The 22,153-nt window shown below is 35.4% G+C and overlaps 1 protein-coding gene across 7 annotated transcripts in view; it reads right to left on the minus strand.

Moving 5' to 3' along the window:
- Nucleotides 1-22,153, minus strand: part of LOC150109091 (phospholipase D1-like) — a 584,228-nt gene that overhangs the window by 553,861 nt on the left and 8,214 nt on the right. For 5 of the 7 annotated variants that reach the window (XM_090411593.1, XM_090411586.1, XM_090411560.1 and 2 more), the window contains exon 2: nt 18,269-18,413. The exons of 1 other annotated variant lie outside the window; for it this stretch is intronic. In XM_090411593.1, the coding sequence (XP_090267719.1) occupies nt 18,269-18,311 (43 nt within the window). In that variant the 5' untranslated portion in view covers nt 18,312-18,413. Of the gene's footprint in view, nt 1-15,180; nt 15,208-18,268; nt 18,414-22,153 lie in introns of those variants that run through there. One more of the 7 variants, XM_090411579.1, reaches the window with a different exon arrangement.

A 22,153-nucleotide genomic window follows, 5' to 3' on the forward strand; every position in this document is an offset into this window, starting at 1 on the left:
GTATTTGTTCTTCGCCTAATAAAATGTTCTATAAACACTCAAAAAAAACTAGTAAAATGCACGCCACAAGATTGAAAAGGTTCGAATTATTATGGTGGAAATGATTAATACTATCATTGAATGAAATAAAGTTGACAAAAATATTGCTTAAAAACTAATGAATGAATTGCTCCCACAGCCACCTAACACCTAGGTGTTAAGTGACTTTCATCATCCTGCTTCCTGGAGACGAAGTGGCTACTCATGTTTAATTTTCAGAGTCCCTGGTTTTTGACTTTTACTTCCTTCTCAGATGCAGTAAAGGTGATGTGGCCTCGCTAAACATTCTGAGGGAACATCAGTAAAGCTGTTTTCATAGGCCGGTCACTAGATAGTAAATGGATCCAAATCCTATAATAACACGCTTGGAGGCTGACGAATAATCCTGCTGTTGCTTGCTCTGCTAGCTCATGCCTGGAGGGAGTCGGAATATAGCTGTGCGCAGGGGACTCTCGTCTCGCCACTCTTGGATTTTAGTCTGGGCAACACCTGTCTGTTCACAAGTCACCTCTGCTATGCAGTAACTCAGTCATGAAAAATGACCAAACACCCCTGCATTGCGAATATAAAAAATATCCCAGAAAAAGCAACAAAAATATCTCAAAAATGTGAAAAAAAATCCCCCCCCCAGTGAAAGTATCAAAATGTCATCCAATAAAAGCATATCCATTTCACTAATATCAATACAACAAGAATATACACGACCACTTGCAGACATTTAAACCTGATTTGCTATTCTTGAAGGACTAGGATCCATTTCACTTATCCCAACTGCATCTTATGCCTTCAGTAAAAAGGGAAGAACATGCACTTTTTGCCAAATCTGATATTTTTTAACAAAGTATCAAACACAAAATCTCCACTCATGATTTTCTTAGCTTTCATTTGTTGCCTTCACCTTTCTCCTAATTCACAGCTATATTGCACTCTGATCACTTATCTTGAAGATTTCATACGGTCTAATTACTCAAACTGAGATTTCCTAGGAGTCTAATGGTCAGAACAAATTAACTCCTCCTGACTTCAGAAAACAAACTGTAAGGGAAGCTGAATTGTTTGCCATTAGCCATGATCTACCACAAAGTTAACCTACTGATCAGAATACCAGTTCATCCTCATTATTCTTTGAACGCAACTTTTTAAGCCCGCTCTCCCTCTAAACAGACTGTTTGCTTCTCCTCTTCGTCACACCGACAGAACTTTATTCAAGTTTCCCTTTCTGCACATCGATCCACTCTCGTCATCGTACTCTATAGCAAAACGGTGTCAAGTGAGATAACCTTCAGGATTTTATGGATCTTTTCTGTGGTCCGATTAAGCTTTTTGCTCTCCCGATCCAAACACCTGCTCTAACCAAATAACTGAAATAATGTTTACTGGAATGAGCGCTCTGAGTTCATTCTCCCCTCCATGCACACCTCTGTTCTCTGGTTCTCTAAAAACTGTGGCTATGTAGTTGTGAATGAATGATAAAATTTAGAACATTTTAGAGCAATGCTGCATATTTCGTTCCCTGATGTACTTATTGGTAGTGTTTCTAGCTTTACCAGCTCTTCTCTCATTCTCTACCCATCAGAAAATCTAGCAATGACAGTCAACCAAGCCGATGAGATGGCATTAGTAGTTTCGTCAAGACAAATAGAAAAATATTTACAATTATTTAAGTCTCATTTTAATTGATGTTATGTATCGGAGATCACTGTAATCACCTGTCTTTATTTTGCATATCTTGAAACAAAATTGGTGCACATTGCAGAAGAGTTTCTTTAATAAATTCTCCTTCACTGAGGGCTTTTCCATGCTGAGCTATGGAGTGAGCAATGCTGAAACTTGTTAAATTCGTAGGGCTTCTTAAGAATTTAAGGAAGTTATTTGATTGACACTTTCGGTGTAGCTGCTGAGAAACGTATTTCTCCTTTTCTTCCTCACCTTTTTTTTTTTTTTTTTCAAAATACCACTGATGATTTGTTTCGAAATGTCTTTTTACATTCCACGTTCAGCTTACTACTGTTTCATGGGACAATGATTTACCATTTCTGTCAATAACACCGTACTTCTCGGTCCATGCCTGTTGAAAGCTTCGACAGTTTTCTTTATCACTCAATCGAGATTTTTTTTTTTTTTTTAATTTAAGGTTCCTCCATAAAAGGACTAGAATATTAAAGAAATAAAAACTTTGTATTACAAATTTCACAAGCAATGAGAAATTGTTGAACCGGCACAAAATAATTCAACGCATTTGTTCACACGAATGCCAAACCTAAACTGAACGCAAACAGGAAAATATGGATGGAGAACTTATGATACTAGTGTCATAAGTTCTCCATCTCTGCTCTACAGGACAGTTTGGAAAATTCCAAGTGTTTTTTGTTTGTTTTTTTAGGATGGCGATGTGAAGTGGCAGGAAGGTATCTCGCTTTGTGCGTGTGAGCTTACGATAGTATGAACACTTGAGGAACCCATTCGATTGCTTTGTAACAAAAGGTAGCCAAGAAAATTAGAAGTTAGCCTTTTCCATTTTATTAACTGCAAATCCCACCGACTTAGAATATTGTTCTCACATTTGGGGTGCTTCATCTAAAACCTCTCCAAGAATCATTTATGCCACCATAATTACTTATGGTGGCATAAACGATTAAAACTTGTTAAATGATTGGAATTCCATATGAATGACTGGTGCTTTTAAAGCAGATAGGTGACAATTAGACCCAGAAAATTGTTAATGATACAGTAAATAAAAGTATCCTAATGATTTTCTGGTCCTAAAATTGTATTTAAACTTCTATTCCAACATAACTTTCAAAATATTATATTGGTTTTAAGTATTGTTTACTGAATTGTGGTTTATTTTTCTTTAATTCTACTTCACTTCGTTTCATATATTTACATAGTTTTTATGGTCATGATCGTTGTATTGCCATTCAACTATTTAAACGGGAAAGCAATAAGGCCTAGATCATACTAGATGGTTCCCGAGGTAGATCATATCCTCTACAATCCTCATACAGAATTCTGCTATTGCGACCTCAGTTGACCATTACTACTCAACTATAACTTGTGTTTTGATGTTTGTTCTCAAGTAGCTTTCAAGGAAGATGGATTAGGCGTTATGTTAAAGATACCAAGCAATTTTAAACCTGGTTTTACTCCATTTTTCCCAAGTAAGCAAACAGACAAAATGTCAAGTTTGCGCCTGCAATTTATGTCTGTTTGCTTACTTGGGAAAAATGGAGTAAAACGAGGTTTAAAATTGCTTGGTATCTTTAACATAACTATACCCAAGTTAAAAATACTTTCTACATGGATTAGGCGTGTTTGATTAATATGAATTTTGCTATCCAGTTGTATATGACATATTTACAAATACTTTTTCAAGGCGCATTTTATACAGGTATTCCTTGCTTAACGCGGGATTTGATTAACGCGGCGAAATTAATTGTGGCAATCCCTTGATATACGCGGCAAAAGTTTTGATTAACGCGCCTTTAACCTTGTGGAGCTCGCAGCTCATCTGACAGATACATGAAAAATGTTTCATATAAATATTCTTACACAATTCAGCGTATAGGTCATGAGCAGCTGTGCATTCATATGTTACGAGTGATATTCCGCACTGTTTTTTGCTTTCAGTTTGGTTTAACACATCTTATGTAAAGGTTGTGATATTTAACAATAAATTGTATCTGAAAGATACCGCGACCTCCGATGTCAGTATAGTATGGATTATTATTATTTTTTTTTTTATTCTTTGTTCGTTCAACAATTTCTAGATTGTAACTGAAAATAAATAAACCATGTATTACTGAAATAGAGAGCCAAATGATTATTTATCATACATATCCTCTAGGAGACGTGTTTTACATTATGGTAAATACTAACGAAAGTGATCTGGAGCTTACTCCACCTTTACTACGAGTTGCCCATAAGGTTGCTTATGCTTGCATCCGCCAAAACATTTAGTTTCTATATATTCGACACGAAACTCTTGTAGTTTCTATATTCGGCTATGAAATAATGTTGGATTCAATATCCACTTAATTTGTACCATCATGTATTATATTTGCAGAGTTTTTTCTTTATGTTTTATTGCTGAGGTCTGGAGAGTCATTTTGCTTGTTATCGTAGAATTTATGCCGATAAGAAAAAAACTAACTGTTCAAACGACTCTTGATAACTTCTTTTGATAAAAAAAAAATTGCAGTAAATAATGTAAGCACAAGTATTATTTATTAAACATTTACTTTGCATTCATTTTTTATCTTTCCTAAAAGAGTACCATATATAAAACGAATTATTAATACAGTAATCGATCATGGACGAATTGTAATTTTTACCATTGATTATTAGATTTGATTGACGCGGTAACATCGAGAAATTAATTAACCGCGTTAATCGAGGAATACCTGTATAACCTCATGTTCATCTCCCAGTGTGAGACCACAATTCTGGGATCTAATTTTTTTTTTTCCCAAGCCACTTGACGCTTGTAGTGGGACTTCACCTGTGATAAAAGCGCCGTTTACTGTTTGAATAACCTATATTTTCTTGAGGATGTGTATTTCCTGATGTCATTGTAACATTTCATAAAACCAAATAGTACCTAAATATTTTTCATTGTTTATTTACTTGTTTATATCATACAACATATACTCTTTAATATGCAGAAAGCTCAACAGTTCTTTGTGTGGAAGTAATGATAAAAAGTATGTCAGTAGCGAATATCATTGCCGGAGACAGGAAGTGCATTTACGCATGCGTACTTCTCACCAATATTACATCATCGTTAAATGTATGAAAGGTTACTTGCAGAAAGGAGACCTAATTGTTCTAACGTCATCCAGGCAAGGCATGAGTAGATTTTAAGAGAACCTTACTAGAGTAGTGACGAAATCTACCTGATTTATGTGATTGAGTCACTCTTGGGTAAGGTTCGCATTACAAAAAAGGTGTTACCAAGTGACCTATTTCAGTTGCTGCGTAATAACTGAACAAAATGCCATCTATCTATGAATCTTGTTTCCTTCTTATAAAACAGAGCAATATTTTAAAAAACGTATTTATGACAACATTGCTAAATATTTAAACTGATTTTATAAAACAACTAGAAATTCCTTATTCTCAAAATTTCTATTCTAAAACACAATTAGAAATGTTACTTACTACGGAACATTAATTGTATTAAATGGTCTGTCTTGATGATTTACGTAGACTTCTGCCGTCTCATACGTAGACCCTGCCATCTACGTATGAGACTGTCAATTGAAAATTCCTTTTAAAGGTTCTTCGTGGGATTCGACTCCTAATTTTTCCAACCAGAAGTCATCGTAGATAACGAATGATCGACTATTAAAACATTTATGCACTAGTTAAAATTGCAATTTGCAGTTGCAGCACCACTCAATGCCGAACGCAAAGAATATGAGAAGAAATACTTCAGTGAACAAGTGGTACAGTACATGCTGCTCACTAGAGGGAAGGAAGTGGTTAAGTTCCAGTTACGAACTTATAACTAAATCTTCAAGATGAATGATCTTATAACTGACCCTGTTCGAACTTAACGAGCAAAATGGAGGAAAAGGCGCATATCAAAATTTTAAAAATTATTATTTTAAGTCAGAATACAGTTTCAGGGTTTCAAAAGAAATATGTGAACGGTATCTGAGATAAGTGAATCTACTATAACATTCCTGACATAAGATAACACACACACACACACACACACACTCGACAGTGCAAGTTCAACTAGAGGATCGTATTCATCGGCCTTCAAACACACGCAATTTACAGACGAAAAATACAGTTGTTGGTGATGATATGCGACAGATGGCGTTGATTATGGTAGCGTCGTAGTTGGAGAATTAAGTAGTGGAGAGGATGAGATGTGTTTAGCGGGGTGGAGTGGTGTGCCCTCCCACGATGAGTCTTTGGATTCCCTGGGGTGTCACATAATAATAATATATTAGCCGATAACTTCATCTCTCTCCCAACCTCTCAAGAAATTAGAGCTAAGATTTATTGTACTTTAATTAAATAATAAAAAAAGCAACATTCATCTAGCTATATTTATTTATTTTACTACGGTACTAATGTACTATAGCTTTACATTGTAGGAGGGAGGGAGTAGGGTTTAAATTATTATTCTCCATTTTTTTTTATTTAATCGGGAAGGTTGCTTTTTTCAAGTTACTTCACTCCTCAATAATTATGCACGTTTGGATCTCACACCAGGCGATAAAATTCATCTAACTATCTAAACACATTCGCAAGTGTTCATGCCACATGAATCCTACTTACCTCGTTAATCTGAGAGGCTTCATGTTTTTAGTTTTAATTCATGAATAGTTGTTTTGTAAGTGCATGAAAGGACAGTTTATTTTTCCGTTGATAATAAACAGATGTTAACTTGCCATCTGCGATTTCTTATATCCACAAAGACATCTTATTGCAAAATAGTAAGAGTTCTCACTTCTACTGGTGAACGTGTCTTTTTTTTTTTTTTTTTTTCCTACTTCAGTCTAGAAGATATGATTTTCTAACAGTCAGTGCTCCATAACACACTTAGAAAGTCCCCTGCTTTGGTTCGATTAGGAAGAGATTTTAATTAAAGATCACTTATCTGGGTCAAAATAATCTTTGAAGAGAATACTTTTTTTAACAGAATATTCGTGGTTTATTTGCTTATTAATACTAAACGAACCCAATTAGTCGGGAAATATGTTATAGCGAATATTAGTTGCATTTGTAATGGTAAAATTGCGCACAGAATCAATCGAATAGCAAAACGCAGCCTTTGGTGTCCAAGCGGATAGCTTCTCTAACACGCAGGTTATTAACGAGGAGGGCATCGCCCAACGTGAGATCAACCATCCTCATTACTAGTGGCCGGATGTGGTTTAAAATGTTCCACGTTTAGTCTCTTCCTGGATATTCGTACACCCTTAACTCATCAGAATACTTGTGAGTGGAATTAACCAAAAAGATGAAAGTTTATATCCGGTTTCCACACAATAATTTTTATGATATATGTACATAACTTAATCCTACATTATAACAGAGAAAAATATGAAATGGTGCTGTTTTTAAGTGTTGGCTATACGTAAGATGAGAATTCTAAATATCATTGCACAAGATAACGTTCATTTTGCCCACAAGCACTCTTTCGTAGGTCAGTCAGTACCAACGCCACCCATTTAGGGCGCGAAGAATTGGATTTTCTCGTGAGTGTCAAGTCGGTCTTTATATGGAGGCAGTAGGATTTTTGTTTTGTCTATCTCGGTGCTGTTGCCTGTCTCTAATTTTATCAAGTTATAGTTGAAGATTGTACTGTTAGAGTATGATAGAAGTCAGGGGCGAATGCTGGTCTTGAAATTCACGCTTGCTCTTGTTATCATTCAGGGAGTGAGAGGTGTGATTGAAGTCTGATTAGAGGAATAATGAATTAGTGAACATTTAGAACTATATATATATATATATATATATATATATATATATATATACTGTATTTAGAAATTTATGCACCGTTAATCATACAAATACAACATTTATTTTACAAATGATATTCTATCTTTTTCAATTTAGCTACTTGAATACAAATTCTACCCTACGGTTCTTTTTTATGAACTGGTCAATAACATCGTCATAAAAAGTTGGTTGTAACTTAATTTTCCCAATCAACACGCCCACTTGTAAAGGCTGGCTGAAGCTCACTGGCGAGAGCTACTCTGACTGCGCATGGCCTTGTGTTTATCATGACGTGAAGGGAGCGGAAATGGTTATGCGCGCGCATGAAATCACAGTGCCGCAACGAGGACCTGGAAGCGCCTACAACCCAGCAAGCCAAGGTAGCTTTGACCAGACGAGCGAGCATCGGCTTTCGATACACAACGCAAAGCTCAATTATTGCCGTGCAAGTTTAAGACGTCTTCTGTCTACAAAAAAAAAAAAGCCTAAATGGAATGCTTATAAATGCATGCATTGATTAACAAATAAATATTACTCTTTCTCAATTAATGAGCTTGCGCAGCAAGCATGGAGAATTCGCCACTGATAGTAGTCTGTTATAAACTGGAATGAATAATTCTATTCGCATTGGCTGCACGGGAGCCGGGTAAATAAATGAATCAACTCAGATACCGCAGTTCGACAATTAAACAAAATATTTCTTTTCTAGTCAAATACTTTGACTTATACATAGCTAAATATTATAAATTAACTAAAAAAACAAAAATTTAAGCGAATCACAAGGCTCGGTTATCCAGTTATACACTTCACATGCACTTTTGTTGAAACTTTTATACAAAAACAGCCGGACTGGCCTTAAATCGATAGGACTGATTGAGACCACTCGACGTGTTGAAGTAAGGAATTCAAATTCTGGATGATTTTGCCGAACAAAAAAATTTTTTTTAATATAGTTAGGTTTAATTATAATCAATAATATTTAATTTTAATACTATTTACAAACATATTCCCGATACCTAATTTTATGGAATTAGGAGTAGTACAAAAATGACAGTCACTGATAGTTAATCAAAGGGGTGCTTTAGTGACATACTGAACTAGATGAAATCTTACCTCGAGGTGTTGGTAAGAAAATAAAATGCATCCTTCCAACTCGATTTCTCTTGAATATATAACAAAGTTTTAATGGCTCCGAGACGTTTGTTGGGCAAAATAGTTTTTGTTTACGTTTCACTTTTTGTTTAATTTAATGTCAAACTACTAACGTTCACTTTGTTTTCTCTCCCTCGTAGAAAAAGAATGAATCAGTCGAGCTGATTGATTCTTTTTTTCTCTCAAATGGCGCTCAGATTAGTAAAGGGACACATAATTGGGATCCCAGTGTTTCACTTTACAAGGCGAATTTTTCTTTAATAATTAATGTCTCCAGTATGAGGATTTTTTTTTTCAGTATTTATGTAATGATGTAAAGCACGTATTCTGAAAAAAGGTAAACAAACTTTATAAACAAAGCATATGCAGGTAGCGTTGGTTATTTGATTTTCTTTTGTTCGAAATCATTTAAATCCCATTAATGGATACTATATCTAAGCGAGGCAAATACGATATAATTGGTAATGTTACAAGGGAGACGTAATATTGCTTTGCCGAGCCGGTTTTGCTCTCCAGGAATGAACGAGTCGTGTTCTGTTGACTAATATCGACTACGCAATAAGTTGATATTACACCACGGACTCCTTTTTTCGCCATGTGGATTGATATCTCACCCTGTGTGTAGGCGTGTAATTTGGAGAAGAGAAAGACCAGGCATACAAAGATTTTAGTTCGAGATGTAGGATTTGCAATTTCAAAGGATAGGTTTAATTGAGCGTTATAATTTTTTAAAAAAACGTTTCAGTTCTTTCTGAGGCTGTAAAATCCACAGTACAGGCACCTACGTCACTGCTGGCGATTAAATCAATGTCCTGGTTCACCTTGACCCCAGTAAAAGCAAGAAAACTCTGCAGAAGAGAGAGAACGTAACTCTGGTAGTGTTGGTTTATAGCTCTGATTACGTGAAATGAAATAATTTTGAATGAAACAAGGCAAAATATAAAGCATATACGCGTACAATACAAATACGTGTTTTTCTGAAAATAATATTTTCTTGGATGATCATAATAGCGATACGTCCGTTATAAGAATTCTCAGCGGTCGCTTAAATGAGCATTTAGAGGTTTTTCCATTCTGAGTAGTATTGGGAATGAGAACCCAATCTATTATGGAAAATGTCAAACATTAATTCAGTAAGATGAACAAATGCAAAAAGAAACTTAAGTAAATTAAGTTACAAAGTAAATTACTCAAGAAATTATACCTCTGTTTTAATTCTTTATCCAAGCGGCACACGTGAAGTAACGTCACAATAGGCTACGTCAGTGTTTCTTAACGTGGGGGGGATTTGAATATTTTGGGGGGCAATTAGAAAATGATGTTGCATTCGTCACCTCCTCACTTATATACTCAAAACATTCACCATTGTCGGCGAGGGGGGGGGGGGCATCAAAATCTTTGAGGCGTTGAGGTGGGGCATGATCCAAAAAAAACGTTGGGAAATACTGGGCAACTTGCAGATGACTTCACCTGAAATCACCCTAATATTCCATACTGCACATGAGATAACGAGTTTACCATTGATTTAGTTCTCCGCATCTCCAGTAATATAACTTCCACTGCTGAAGGGTCGAAACCCGTCTAAGTAGTACTTCACCATAATACTTGGTAATATTCTTGTCATAAAAGAAGTATTCTCTGCATTATGAGACACTGTGGCAATTATTTGATGTGACGTCATCTGCCTCGATATGCTAGTAGCCTAGTCATAACTTCACTCGCAAACTTGTTTGCTCGTGCTTGGGACAAGGATATAAAAAAAAAGAATCTAATCTGTCATTTAGTGGGTGAGCTTACGATTGAAGAACCTTATTATGCTAACGTTAATTATCAATCAACAATGTGTGTTGAAATTCAATTCAGCCAACATTGCTATCTTATTATCTTTAACTTTTATACATCTGGTGATTGCGGATACATATATACAAACACTTCTGATTCTCTGTAAGCAAATAGTCACTTTTTGTCTTCCCACTACGTGGTTAGTTATAAGTCATCAGTTTGTTGTTGAATAAGTCATTATTTGGGATTATGTCAACACTCGCAGTTAACAGACATATTATTATGTCTGTTAACTGCGAGTGTTGTGACAAATTTGCCTGTTGTGCAGGATGAAAAACCCTTCCAACGTATGAGACCGGATAGCTCTCCTTCGGGTGAAAAGTCCTTATAAAAGTTTTGTCTCCTGGACAGGATTCGAATCCGTTGTTGACTAAGATGTGACTTAATGCTTTAATAATGTAATGTGATGAAAAGTAAGAAGGGTGATTTCCTAGCTCAGTGATAAGACGATCCTCACTGTATTTTAATTCAAGATTAGGCTCACTAGTTCACGTAATCTTGAATTAACTATACGATTCGACAATGAACTACTGTAAATGAGATTAATCTATGAAAAGCACGTCCGTGATGTCGCGAAACTTTTGCGGCATATTTTCTTCATTCAGAAAAAAAAAATGTCCTGGCGACAAAGCAGCTCAAAGTGCCAGTGGAATCAGTATAATGACAAGTACGTAACGGCCCCAAAAACGAATACGAATGCATTTGTGAAAAGGATTTGGAAACGCCTATCAGAATAAGTCTTACCTCCCCACTGCTTTTGTTTATAATGAGATGTCACATTTGGTGACTTAGTTGACAGCAGTAATATTAAACTCACTGCTATTGGGAATGTTAATATTACTCGTCTGTTTGCTTGGCAATTTTTGTAGGTGATATTTAAAAAAAAATTTTTTTTTTAAATAAAAAAAAAAATCAAGCTATAAACAGACCTCACGGGTTTTTAAGTCAACATATCTGCATGAGATCAGCATATTGAATTGCCACTATTGTACCGTAGCATGTAGAGCTGAAAATAACGAGTGATGACTAACTACAACACACTTTGCACCTCTCTGAACAGGTGGTTGCTGTGCGGAAATGTTATTTATCTCCCACCTCACTTGTAAGTAAAAAAAAAGGGGGAGGGTTGTCGAACCTTATTAGGTTTCACAATACAGTTGATGGGTATACACTTATGTCACTCTCACAACACTTACATCAAGAGAGGGTAACAAGGCCATCGTTCAACTAAGCTAAATTAAAAAATAAAATTATATAGTTTTCCTCTATATTCATAACACGTGTTTCTAGATAGAAATTGCACATAACAAGCTATGTCGTATCCAAGCACGAATATTGTGCAATTTTTGACCTGAAGTTTAGCTTCTATGCGATATAATAATATAGCATAGTAACTGAAAAATGTGTGTGGGCGGATGTGACAATCCAATTAGATCCTTAGAAAAATATAAACGGGAAAAATGTGATTTGTAGCGGTGTTAGCTGTGAATATGTTAACCCAACTGGGGACTAAATCCAAAATTTTGAAACAATCAACAGGCTGTAAGTAGGCCATTTGTAATGAGTGACATTAGGCTAACATAAGTTGTAAGGCTACCGGAAACAGTATTACGTACAAAATTAACTGCTTAATGATTCTCTTTGATCGTTTTCATATTTTTACGTGAATTCCTTGCCGAAAAACAGGTAGTTTTAATCGAGTTAAAAAGTAACCTCTTGAGAATTCAGACTTCGAATTCAAGGTTTCCTCATGTTAGGCTTTCATATCGTGTTCAGCATTTGTCTGACATGAGGCAGAGGGGGGGGGTAACTGCCTTATTCCTCGTATTACGGTTGGGAAGTCCTTGGAAGGACATGGGTGTTTAAGTGCTTGTTAAAGCCACTAATGAATGAATGAATTTGTCTGACATTGGTTTTGAATCTCAGAAACCTCATGAAATCTTTATTCTTTTCGCTTCAGTTTCATCTTGGAGTTAATTCACCGGAGTCAGAAGGGGGGAGGGATGCACATCGGCCACAAGGTTCTAGTCGTGTTGATGGATCTGCAAAAAAATCAAAACTAAAACGATTCCTTTATACGCAATGTTTAAATTCCAATCGCGCCAGTGGAGGAAAATGGCGAGTTCTGTAATGAAACTAGTCCAACATCTGGTAATTTTTTTTTTTTTTTTTGCTAGGTAACCTTTCAAAATGAATATTCTGTTGAAGACTGTAGCATGCATTATTGGTTCTTGATGATTTTCCGCACTAGTTAGTGTATCTGCTCGGTAATCTACTGTAAGTTTCCATAAGCCTTTGGGGAGAGCCAAATCCTTCCTTCCTGATTTATTTTTACAAGTAAATCCACACTTTACCGTGCAGGTGTTCGAAACCAAATCCAGCGGAATAGGGTGGTTAATCCTTATAATGTCCTATTTATTGTGTTATTCTCTTTCCAACATGAGTTCTTGAAATTGCTTTAGACAGACTGTACTTGCAAGAACTCGTGTTAAAAAAAAAAAAAAAAAAAATATATATATATATATATATATATATATATATATATACATACACACACACACACATTCCCCCCCCCCTCAACCTTCGGTTTGGGTAATTATTATTATTTTTAAATAAGATTAGCAGTATTAGTAGGCCAGTGTACTGTCTGTAAATTGCGTGTTAAAGTCCTGATGACGGTTCTTCGTCTCCTAGACGAGATTCAATGTTTTCCAGTTTAAATAAACATGCATAGTCTACAGATCAGTATTATATTCTTAACATGTAACCTAGAGCATATTTTTATAAAAACACAAATCAATCTCCAGCTTCTAATGGCTTCACATATAACAAGGAGGCAGGCAATTTGGCAAAATAAGATGCAGCATCGCCATTTGTTCCCAGACTCATTTAATACTACATATTGACCGTTGAAGACATATTCTTAGGACAACTGAATGATAATTATGCACCTCCTGTTATTGAAAAAAGTCCAAATTGCAACAGAATTTCAATTAGTCGACGGTAATATGTTACTCCATGCAATTTTATTACGTTTTTGTAAAGGGGAAATTATATGTACAATATTAAAAAAAAAAAAAAAAAGTGATTACTTTTCCCACCATAATGCATATGTACAGAAACAGTTTCTTTCTTCACTATACTAAATTAAAACAAATGTTAAAAATATTAAACAAAGTATTTTAATTTAATTTTTGTAAATGTGTTTCTTAAAAGGAATGAGATGTTTATTAAAATGTAGTTAATGAATTAAGTACATTTTAATAATTTGCGATTTTCAAATCGCAAGCTGTAAATTAAAGATCACATCTCCCTCTCAATTTCTTCAGAGGAATATGCAAAAAAAGCACACTAAGAGTTTAAAAAAAAAAAAAGGCCGAAGTTCCAAATTCCAAGTCAACACTAAATCGGATATCATGAAACTATAGTGCCTCATATCTGTCCCAAACAATATGTAATAATGGAAAATAATTCATGGCTGCTGGACATTTGAAGATCAGGAAGGAGCTATATTTGGCAAGAATCCTGAGCTAGGGGCCCTGAATAATCTATGTGAAAAGAGTAGAATTGTATTGTTTTTGGTACTTACGAGACCTCGCTACTACGCTCTTACCTTAAGAACTGCTAAAAGCTTTAATTCCTCCCTTCCCCAGAAATGAATACTCATTAAGAACTTTCACGGCAGTTCTTAAGATCAGTAAAAGTTTAACAGCCGTGACACAGGAGCATTCCATAAAGTGATATCCTTTGAGGCTCGGAAAAAATAAAAACAGTGAAACAGAACTTTGTAATTTTGTAGCATTTATAGTACTTTTGGAATCACTAAACTAAAACTGGGGGAAGGAAGGTCAAGAAGAAATGCAATAGTTGTAGATGCACCGTTTATATTTTCCATTTTCCATACACAGAATACGGAGATTTCTTTTCCGGTGTTCCATTTATACTTTATTGAAATCAAAGAGAAAGTTTATTATGAGCAGTTAAAAAGATTCTAAACTAGTTGATTTGGTCAAACCTAATCAGATTTGGAATTGCTGTTTAATTAGTGAATAAAACTGGTGATAAATTTAATCAGAGTAGTGAATTTTAAATACCTGAATAGGTATATTTTAGATAACAAGCGATAGATATACGATAAGCTCTAATTTCAAACAGTCCTATACTTAAAGAATTGAGATTATTAATTTTATTACTGCGTGACAATTATATGAAGAGCCATTGGTATACTGCAGTGTGGGAGGCTTGGCAAGATATGAAATGCTATTAAGCATTTGGATGAATAAACGTTTGTATGCAATCAAATATAAATACTTTTAACAGCGTGAAGCGTGTGATAGTTCCAGCATCACGTGATTCTTAATTGATTTTCCTCATACCATACGATATTCCGATTAAAAGGTATTGCTAAAGGATAAGGAAAACTTGCGTTTATCTTTTCTAGTGAAGGTTACCGCATACTTGACTGGACAAGTGATAAGCATTCAAGAATTACAGTCAAATGACTCATGCACTTTTTTTTTTTTTTTTTTGGATTCTCTTTGTTCGTGTAAGAGGTGCAGTGTTTGTTTCTGATATGACGCATCTGATAGAGACCATTAAAGAGATAAGCTCATTGTAAAAATAAGATAAAAAAGGTAAACGAAAAAATGATTTCAACTTTTTCAAAATTTAAGGAGATTTACATACCTTATTAGAAATCTATACTTTGATTCCTGCAACACATTTTTATAACACAATATAGAATAGAATAGTTTTCCCTCTAACCAACGAGCATGCTCAGAATGCGGAAATAACTATTTTTAGAATGTAGGACAAAGACCTAGACTATGGAAGAAATGGTACCACATTGTCATGATCAATTTTTATTAAATATCGCTAAAAGTGGAGCATAACTGGATTATCCATAATATATTCGTTAGAAATAATGGAACAAAAAAGCTCATACGTTACATTAAACAGAATGTCTTATGCCATTTATGAACATTCAATATCTTCTCGTAGAATAAATGGAGACCCAAACGGCTTTTATGTGTCGGCTTTGCTAGATGGCCTTCGCCTGAGTAACTTACAGTAATGTCATATGCAAGCCTATCTCTTTACTGTAGCCTTCTTCAGTCGTTAAATGTTAGAAGCAGTTGACCTTATTACTAACCTTTAATTAAAGTGAGTGGATCAGATTACCAAAACACCAGCCCTGAGAAGATTACATGAACCGCTGAGCTTTCGAATCGCAAAATTTATAGAGAGATAAACACAGCATTCCAACAAACTGTGTTGTAAGCGAATAGATGCATTTTAAAATTATTTGCTGCTTTTGGCTTCATTCACATTATGATCTTCGACCTTGACCAAACCTACAAGTGGCAACTTTCAAAAGAAAAATATTGGAGAGATATTTCGAGCGAGCGCTCAAAAGAAAGAAAATAAATTAAAACTATACTCTTGTTCATACTGTACAGGTAGATATGAATTGTTACAAAGGCAGTTATAAGTACATGAAAGTAGAGTAGAGTTAGCTAGGGCCGTATCTCACTAGTTTTCTAGAAGTGGTTTCTAATATTTAAAACGATGATAAAAAAAAGTAATTCAGTTTCCAAAGAATACTTGTTAAGATTTAAAATTAGAGAATTCATTTAAAGTTCTCAAAATCCCATTTCTTACACCAAAACGAAAATGTTTCATGGAGGCAGTTTAGAGAGTGATTAGTATTATGAACGAAGGATTCATTCATCTACTACCCAAACATCCTCGTCGGGAGTTGAACCCTCAGCCTGTTGGGAAGCTGATACCTTAAACTAAGCTGCTAACACAGATTACTCAGACATTGGCTGCCATTAATATCATTTGAGAATAAAATGCCCTCTAAAATTCGAGTAATACCATAGAAGCGCAGCAATAATTGTTCTACTCTAAACTATGCAAAAATGTGCTTTTATATTTATCAATTTTTATGTAGTGCTATTTTTTTAAATAGACTCAAGAACAAAGCGAAATAAAAGAACTAAGGGTTTCAGCACGGACCACTCCGAAATTACACACATATAGCTATATTTCAGTTTGAAAGCGGACATGGCAAGATCTCTGGTTTTATGTTTTCTTCTGTAAAGTGAACAGAATTGACTAGCGTGTTAGCGCTGAAGCAAAAACTCAAAGATGAGCCCCAACTCATCCTCCTTTTCCGCCAAAGTCAACCTCGGTGGCTTACCGGAACCTTGCTTCCTGCCTGACGATCTTCAATGATCAACAAACAAATTTGTTTGTGTTTTGACTCACATTTTTTAAATCAAAAGTATGTGTTTCTTTTCACAACAAGACTGTTGAATAATCACAGAATCCCTTCTCTCTCTTGTCGCGTCTGGCCTTGACCCATATGTGTCATTCAGCTTGACTTTGCTTTAGGGAAAGTAACCTGAGAACCCGCTTACCTCATTAAAAAGGATATCCAAAAGCAAAAGTACATAAAACAGGGACTGTCTCCTGGGCCTCTGGTCCAAATATGTTCTGTATTACTACCAAAGTCTGACATGTCGCGTTTCCCTAGTTTCTCACCGATATATTTGCATTTTCTCATAAACAGCATATTCTGAATCTCTACTAATTTGATTGGAAGTAGAACTCAACTTTAGTGTTTCATTGCTATTCGAAATTCAAACCAGCATGACTTGGTACTTAAAGTTCATGGGTCCAATTATGGATATTTATTAATAAAAAAGCATCTCGTATAACAAAAAGTCACAAACGGCTCGAGAGACACCACCCCCATTTTTTATTGTTATAAATTTGTGTTCATCTACCTTCACAAGATGAATGTAAGATAGTAATCAAAATTGTATCAGTAAAAATATTTTTTTTTCAATACCATTTTGATTCATTTATGAAAGACGTACATAAATGAGATTTGATTCTTATATACTGTAGAATATCATAAGTTCTTATTTTAATGTTTTTCAAATTTCGACTCGCTAAAAATAGTTCTACACCTAGGTACATGCGGACTCATGATTGGAAATCCAATACAATAATGCAAACAAATTGGTGTCCATCCTCGTTAATTCCATGACGCTAAATCAGCAGTGAAGGAATACAGGTTCAATTCCAGTTTTTTGGCAAGTTTCAGAAGAGTTGATAGTTGCTAGGTTTTATTGAACACACTTAATTACATACATGTAATACTAGTTAGGATAGCTGTAGAAAGTTTTCTCACTGGGTCACAAAGTATATTTCACAAGAAATTCTTATTTTAATCCTTTATCCAAGTGTAAGCAAATAAATATTGCACGTGAAGTAACTCCACGACTGGACTACTTGTATATTGAGTATGCTAACTTCACATTAATTGCCTCAGTATCCATAATGAAAAAAAAAAATGACTTTTTACATTATAAGACTGAAATGGACTCTGAAACCGGCTTGGGTGGTGGCCTTTCGCAAAATGTTTTTCCATTATGGGATACTAAGGCAATTGATGTGAAGTTGAAGTGAATAGTCTCTATATACAAGTATCCTAGTCGTGAAGATACTTCACCCGCAAATTTTGTTTGCTTACATTTGGGTAAAGGACCTAATCGGCCATTATGGATCAAATACGCATCCTCATACGCTTCGTATCCATCATATATTTCAATGTAATATCAATGGTATTACAATTTTAATATGCACTTCGCATCCATGATAATCTTGACGTCTATAGACGTCTTGGCCGGTAGCTTGGTTAAAACAAGAATGTAATTTTTGTCAAGTATAATATACTGATTAGGATAATATTATAACACACCAGATGTTGGGAAGTCGTCTGACGTTCTCTGTTCCTTTCGCATAGCACGCCGGCAGATGATTTAGTCATGATCTGTCGCGATGGAGACAGACCAGGCAGCTTACAGATTTCTAAACTGTTAAGGCTTGAAAGGGTGATGCATACTCTATGGGAAATAAAAAATAATAAAAAAATAAAAATAAATCATTAGATTTTTAACTTTTTATGATTAAAAAAAAAAGAAAGCAGGGGTAATTACCATAGCGTAAAATCCAGCAAGAGAATGTGAGAGCTTACATGGGGTCAAATAAGACTAATGTGCCCACAAAAATTCTGAAGGATTGCAAAGAGTCAACGAATGCTTCTTGCTGGGGCCCAAAAAAGTGATGCGATTTCTTTTTTTCCCTGAATTGAGCAATATAAAATTATCGTAACACTGGGAATTGTCGCCTGTCATCTTCGTTGCATCTTTCCCACTCCTCTCCTCTAAGTAGGTGATCAGGGAGAACATAAATGATCTCAGTTTCAAAAATTAAAAAAAAAAATAATGAACCACATACAGAAATAAAACCTACACCACAGGAAAAGTTCAAAAAAAAAAAATTTGTAGCATTCTATGAGCCTCCGTAGCTCAGTCAGTGTGGACTCCTTTGATCGAAAAGACCTGGGTTCGATTCCCGTCATTGAGGAACCTTTCTTGGATCTCTTTCGACTAAAGGAGAGTTAGCCCATCTCATACAGAGGTAGGGGGAGTTAACCCGGAAACTCGGGTTTTTCGTTCCCCAGAACAGGCCCCGTAACACACGCTTCTATAAACATAGGACACCTCCAGGAATAAGGAATAACCAACCTATTCCGTAGGATTTTGGTCCCGACTGCTTACACGATAAGATGTGTGGGTCTACACGTGAGCGTAAATTAGGATTGGATAGCATGCAAAAATAGGAACATAACTTGAACGATGATTATTAAAATCTAGCGTTACGGTAAAATGAAGACTCAACTATAATCAATGTTGAATAGCGTTTTCAGAGGAAATTTCATAAATATTACATGAAAAAATTCACTTTGAGAATAGTATGAGCAATTTCAAGATGCCGACTGAATCCACAAAAAAATAAAATAGAACAAAACTTCAAACCTGGCAGTGCAAAAATAGTTATTATTCTAGAGTCTCCTTTCATTTCTGTATAGTTTTTATAAATCGATGCTTCGAGTTAACGAACCTAAATTGCTGCAGAAGGCAAGCAAAAATATTCTGTGAAACTGTCTTGCCTTCGACCATGTAAAATGTTATAAAACAATTCGACAAATGACAAAGTTCTACTTTATGAATTTTGCTATGGCATAATAGACGCCATCTGTTAAATGAAACGAATGCATTTAAAATTTGTTTTAGTGATATTTCCAGTGTGAGCAAGTGAAAATCCTTACAACATAACGCATGAGGAAGACGAACATGCTTTACTTGAAAAAAAAAAAAAAAAGGAAATGCCGTATATTGTATGGAGGTCATAGTTTAATAACCTATAATGCAGAACCGTCCTTTCTTCTTTCCTGCTTGAGCGTTAAATACCACATTAAGTCCTTAAAAACGCGGTCCCTTCCAATGGGGGACCCATTTTCCGGGAGCAGCGTTCGCGTACTCTAGCCCCTCCCCCCCTTCCGTTTATTCTTTTGGGATCACACAAGACCAAGTTTATGTTCAAGCACTGCCAGTCAAGCTATAAAATTTAAAGCACAGAACACAAAAAGATGCTTGGGAACTTTCGCCATGAAATGAGAGGGTCTGACAAGAGAGTGAGAATCGCTCTGTCTTTGATGTGTACAGAGACACAATAAACTCGGCAGTGAATCAAACACTTTTGAAATCCCCTTCCAGTGGCGTAAGTTTAATCTATATAGACCACTTACGTTTTATGAATAAAATGTTTAGCCCAGGCAGATCTTTTGGGTTTACTCTGCATTATGAAAATAATAGTTTTCCTTATGCAAAGATGGGCTTTTAAATGAAGGCGAGTTAATCGGTCTAATACCGAGATAAAAAGGGGTTTAATTATTAATCCCGAAATGCTAGTAAACCGGCTGGAAAAACAGATGCAATTAACTAACATAATACACCATACTTCCTACGAGAAGATTGAACACAGATCGATCACAAGCCACACGGATAATCTGATGAGTGGCAATAACAGCCCATTTCCTAAATTTGAGAAGGTCGCTATCATTCCAGGAAATATCTACTTCGCTTAACTATTTCATGCAAACTGTTCTCATGATATCTAACGTACTGCTAGAAATAATGTACTTGAGGGGAAATTATATATGATAATAAGGAACAGTTTGAGTCAATATTTGCAATAACGATTAAGAGTTTATGATCGGGAACAACTCGAAGCTATTTGAAAAAAATGACATCGAGGTTCTACTGAGGTTGGGTAGTGAAGTCAGCAGGTTTTCTAGGCTCGTGGAAGTTTTATTTGCGAATATTCCATGCACATTCAACAACGCAAAAACTCCTTGGCGAGTGTGCATACGTATTCACTGCAAACACTGCTTCGTTTCATTGTCACATTTACCGTAAGAGAGGGTAGAAGGTACACACGGTTCACTGAAAGCATTGAAGTTAATTGGACACACGGAGGGGTTTCTGTTTTCAGAAATAAAGAGCGATGATTCAAGACGTGCTCAGAAAAGAATCATGGATACACGAATAAATTAACTTCCATAAAGAGAAATATGGTTTACTACTTCTATTGTTAGGATATGTTTGGAACTAAATATCATTATTAGTTATCCACGTTACTAGAAAAAAAAAATTTTCCCTTGTATTAACGTAAATAATTTATTTAACGCCTTCAGGAAATAAGGTCCATTTTTCTTAATACTCGCTATTTATCCAGCAATCGGCAAGCTATTCTTAGCTGCAACTTGTTTTCGCAGTTCTCAATAGCGTCAACGAATATCAGATTTTTGCACGCATCGGTTGTTCGGATGAAGGACAACTGCTACGGTGCAGATTCGGCGTTTATATTAAAGACTACTAAACAAAAAATTAAGCAGAAGTTTTTATAACTTTAGTTTTCATTTTCTTAGTTTATTTAGAGCCCTCCCTGCTGAATATTTCGAAGGGTCGACAAAAACCTGCATCACTACGTTCAGTATACGATTCCACATGGAAGCTAGATTTCAATTCCAGTGTGCGCAAATATAAACTGAGCGATGGATTAGAAATTTGCTGGAGGCTTTAAATGACAGTTAGAGACGACAAAGTGTTCACAAAACTTTTTTTTTGAATAAATTCATTCTACATGTGATTGTCAAAGCGTTATTTTTGGCCTAAGGAATAGTTCATTTCTTTAAGGGGGTCGAGAGCAGCAAACAGCATTCGCTTTACTCCATATCCTCTGATCATTTGATTGGCTTCTATTTTTATGACGACCTTGGGCTCCGGTCCACCGTGTTGACACACGCATTACTATTTACTGTTCTATTCCTGAAGTTCAAGCTGGATAACGAAGTTTTCACAGAATAAACAGTCTTGAAAGCTGTGCTAAAATAAACAAACATTCTTAATTGTGCTAAAAAATCCTTCACTGTGCCACAGAAAATCCATTATTAATCTGTGTTTCAAAATATTGACAAAAATAGGGCATTCTACTGTGTTTAGTGAATTGAACAGACTCCCCCATTCCCTCTCTGTTTTAGGGGGTAGCCCAACTGACTAATTTGATGACAGGCGAAATATCTTTCTGCTAGAGAGTGTCGCTAAATAGAAGAGTACTTGACGCTATTTCACGGCCTTTTGAATAAATGCAAATAGGAAATGTGAAGCATTGGCATACAAAACATGCATTTTGATACTTTCATCCTTTATATATTTCCTGCTTTTCTTGAATAAATGGA

The sequence above is a fragment of the Typopeltis vanoorti genome, chromosome 2 (genome assembly GCF_054136105.1).
Source record: "Typopeltis vanoorti isolate ZY-2024b chromosome 2, IOZ_Tvanoo_1.0, whole genome shotgun sequence".
Taxonomy (NCBI): domain Eukaryota; kingdom Metazoa; phylum Arthropoda; class Arachnida; order Uropygi; family Thelyphonidae; genus Typopeltis; species Typopeltis vanoorti.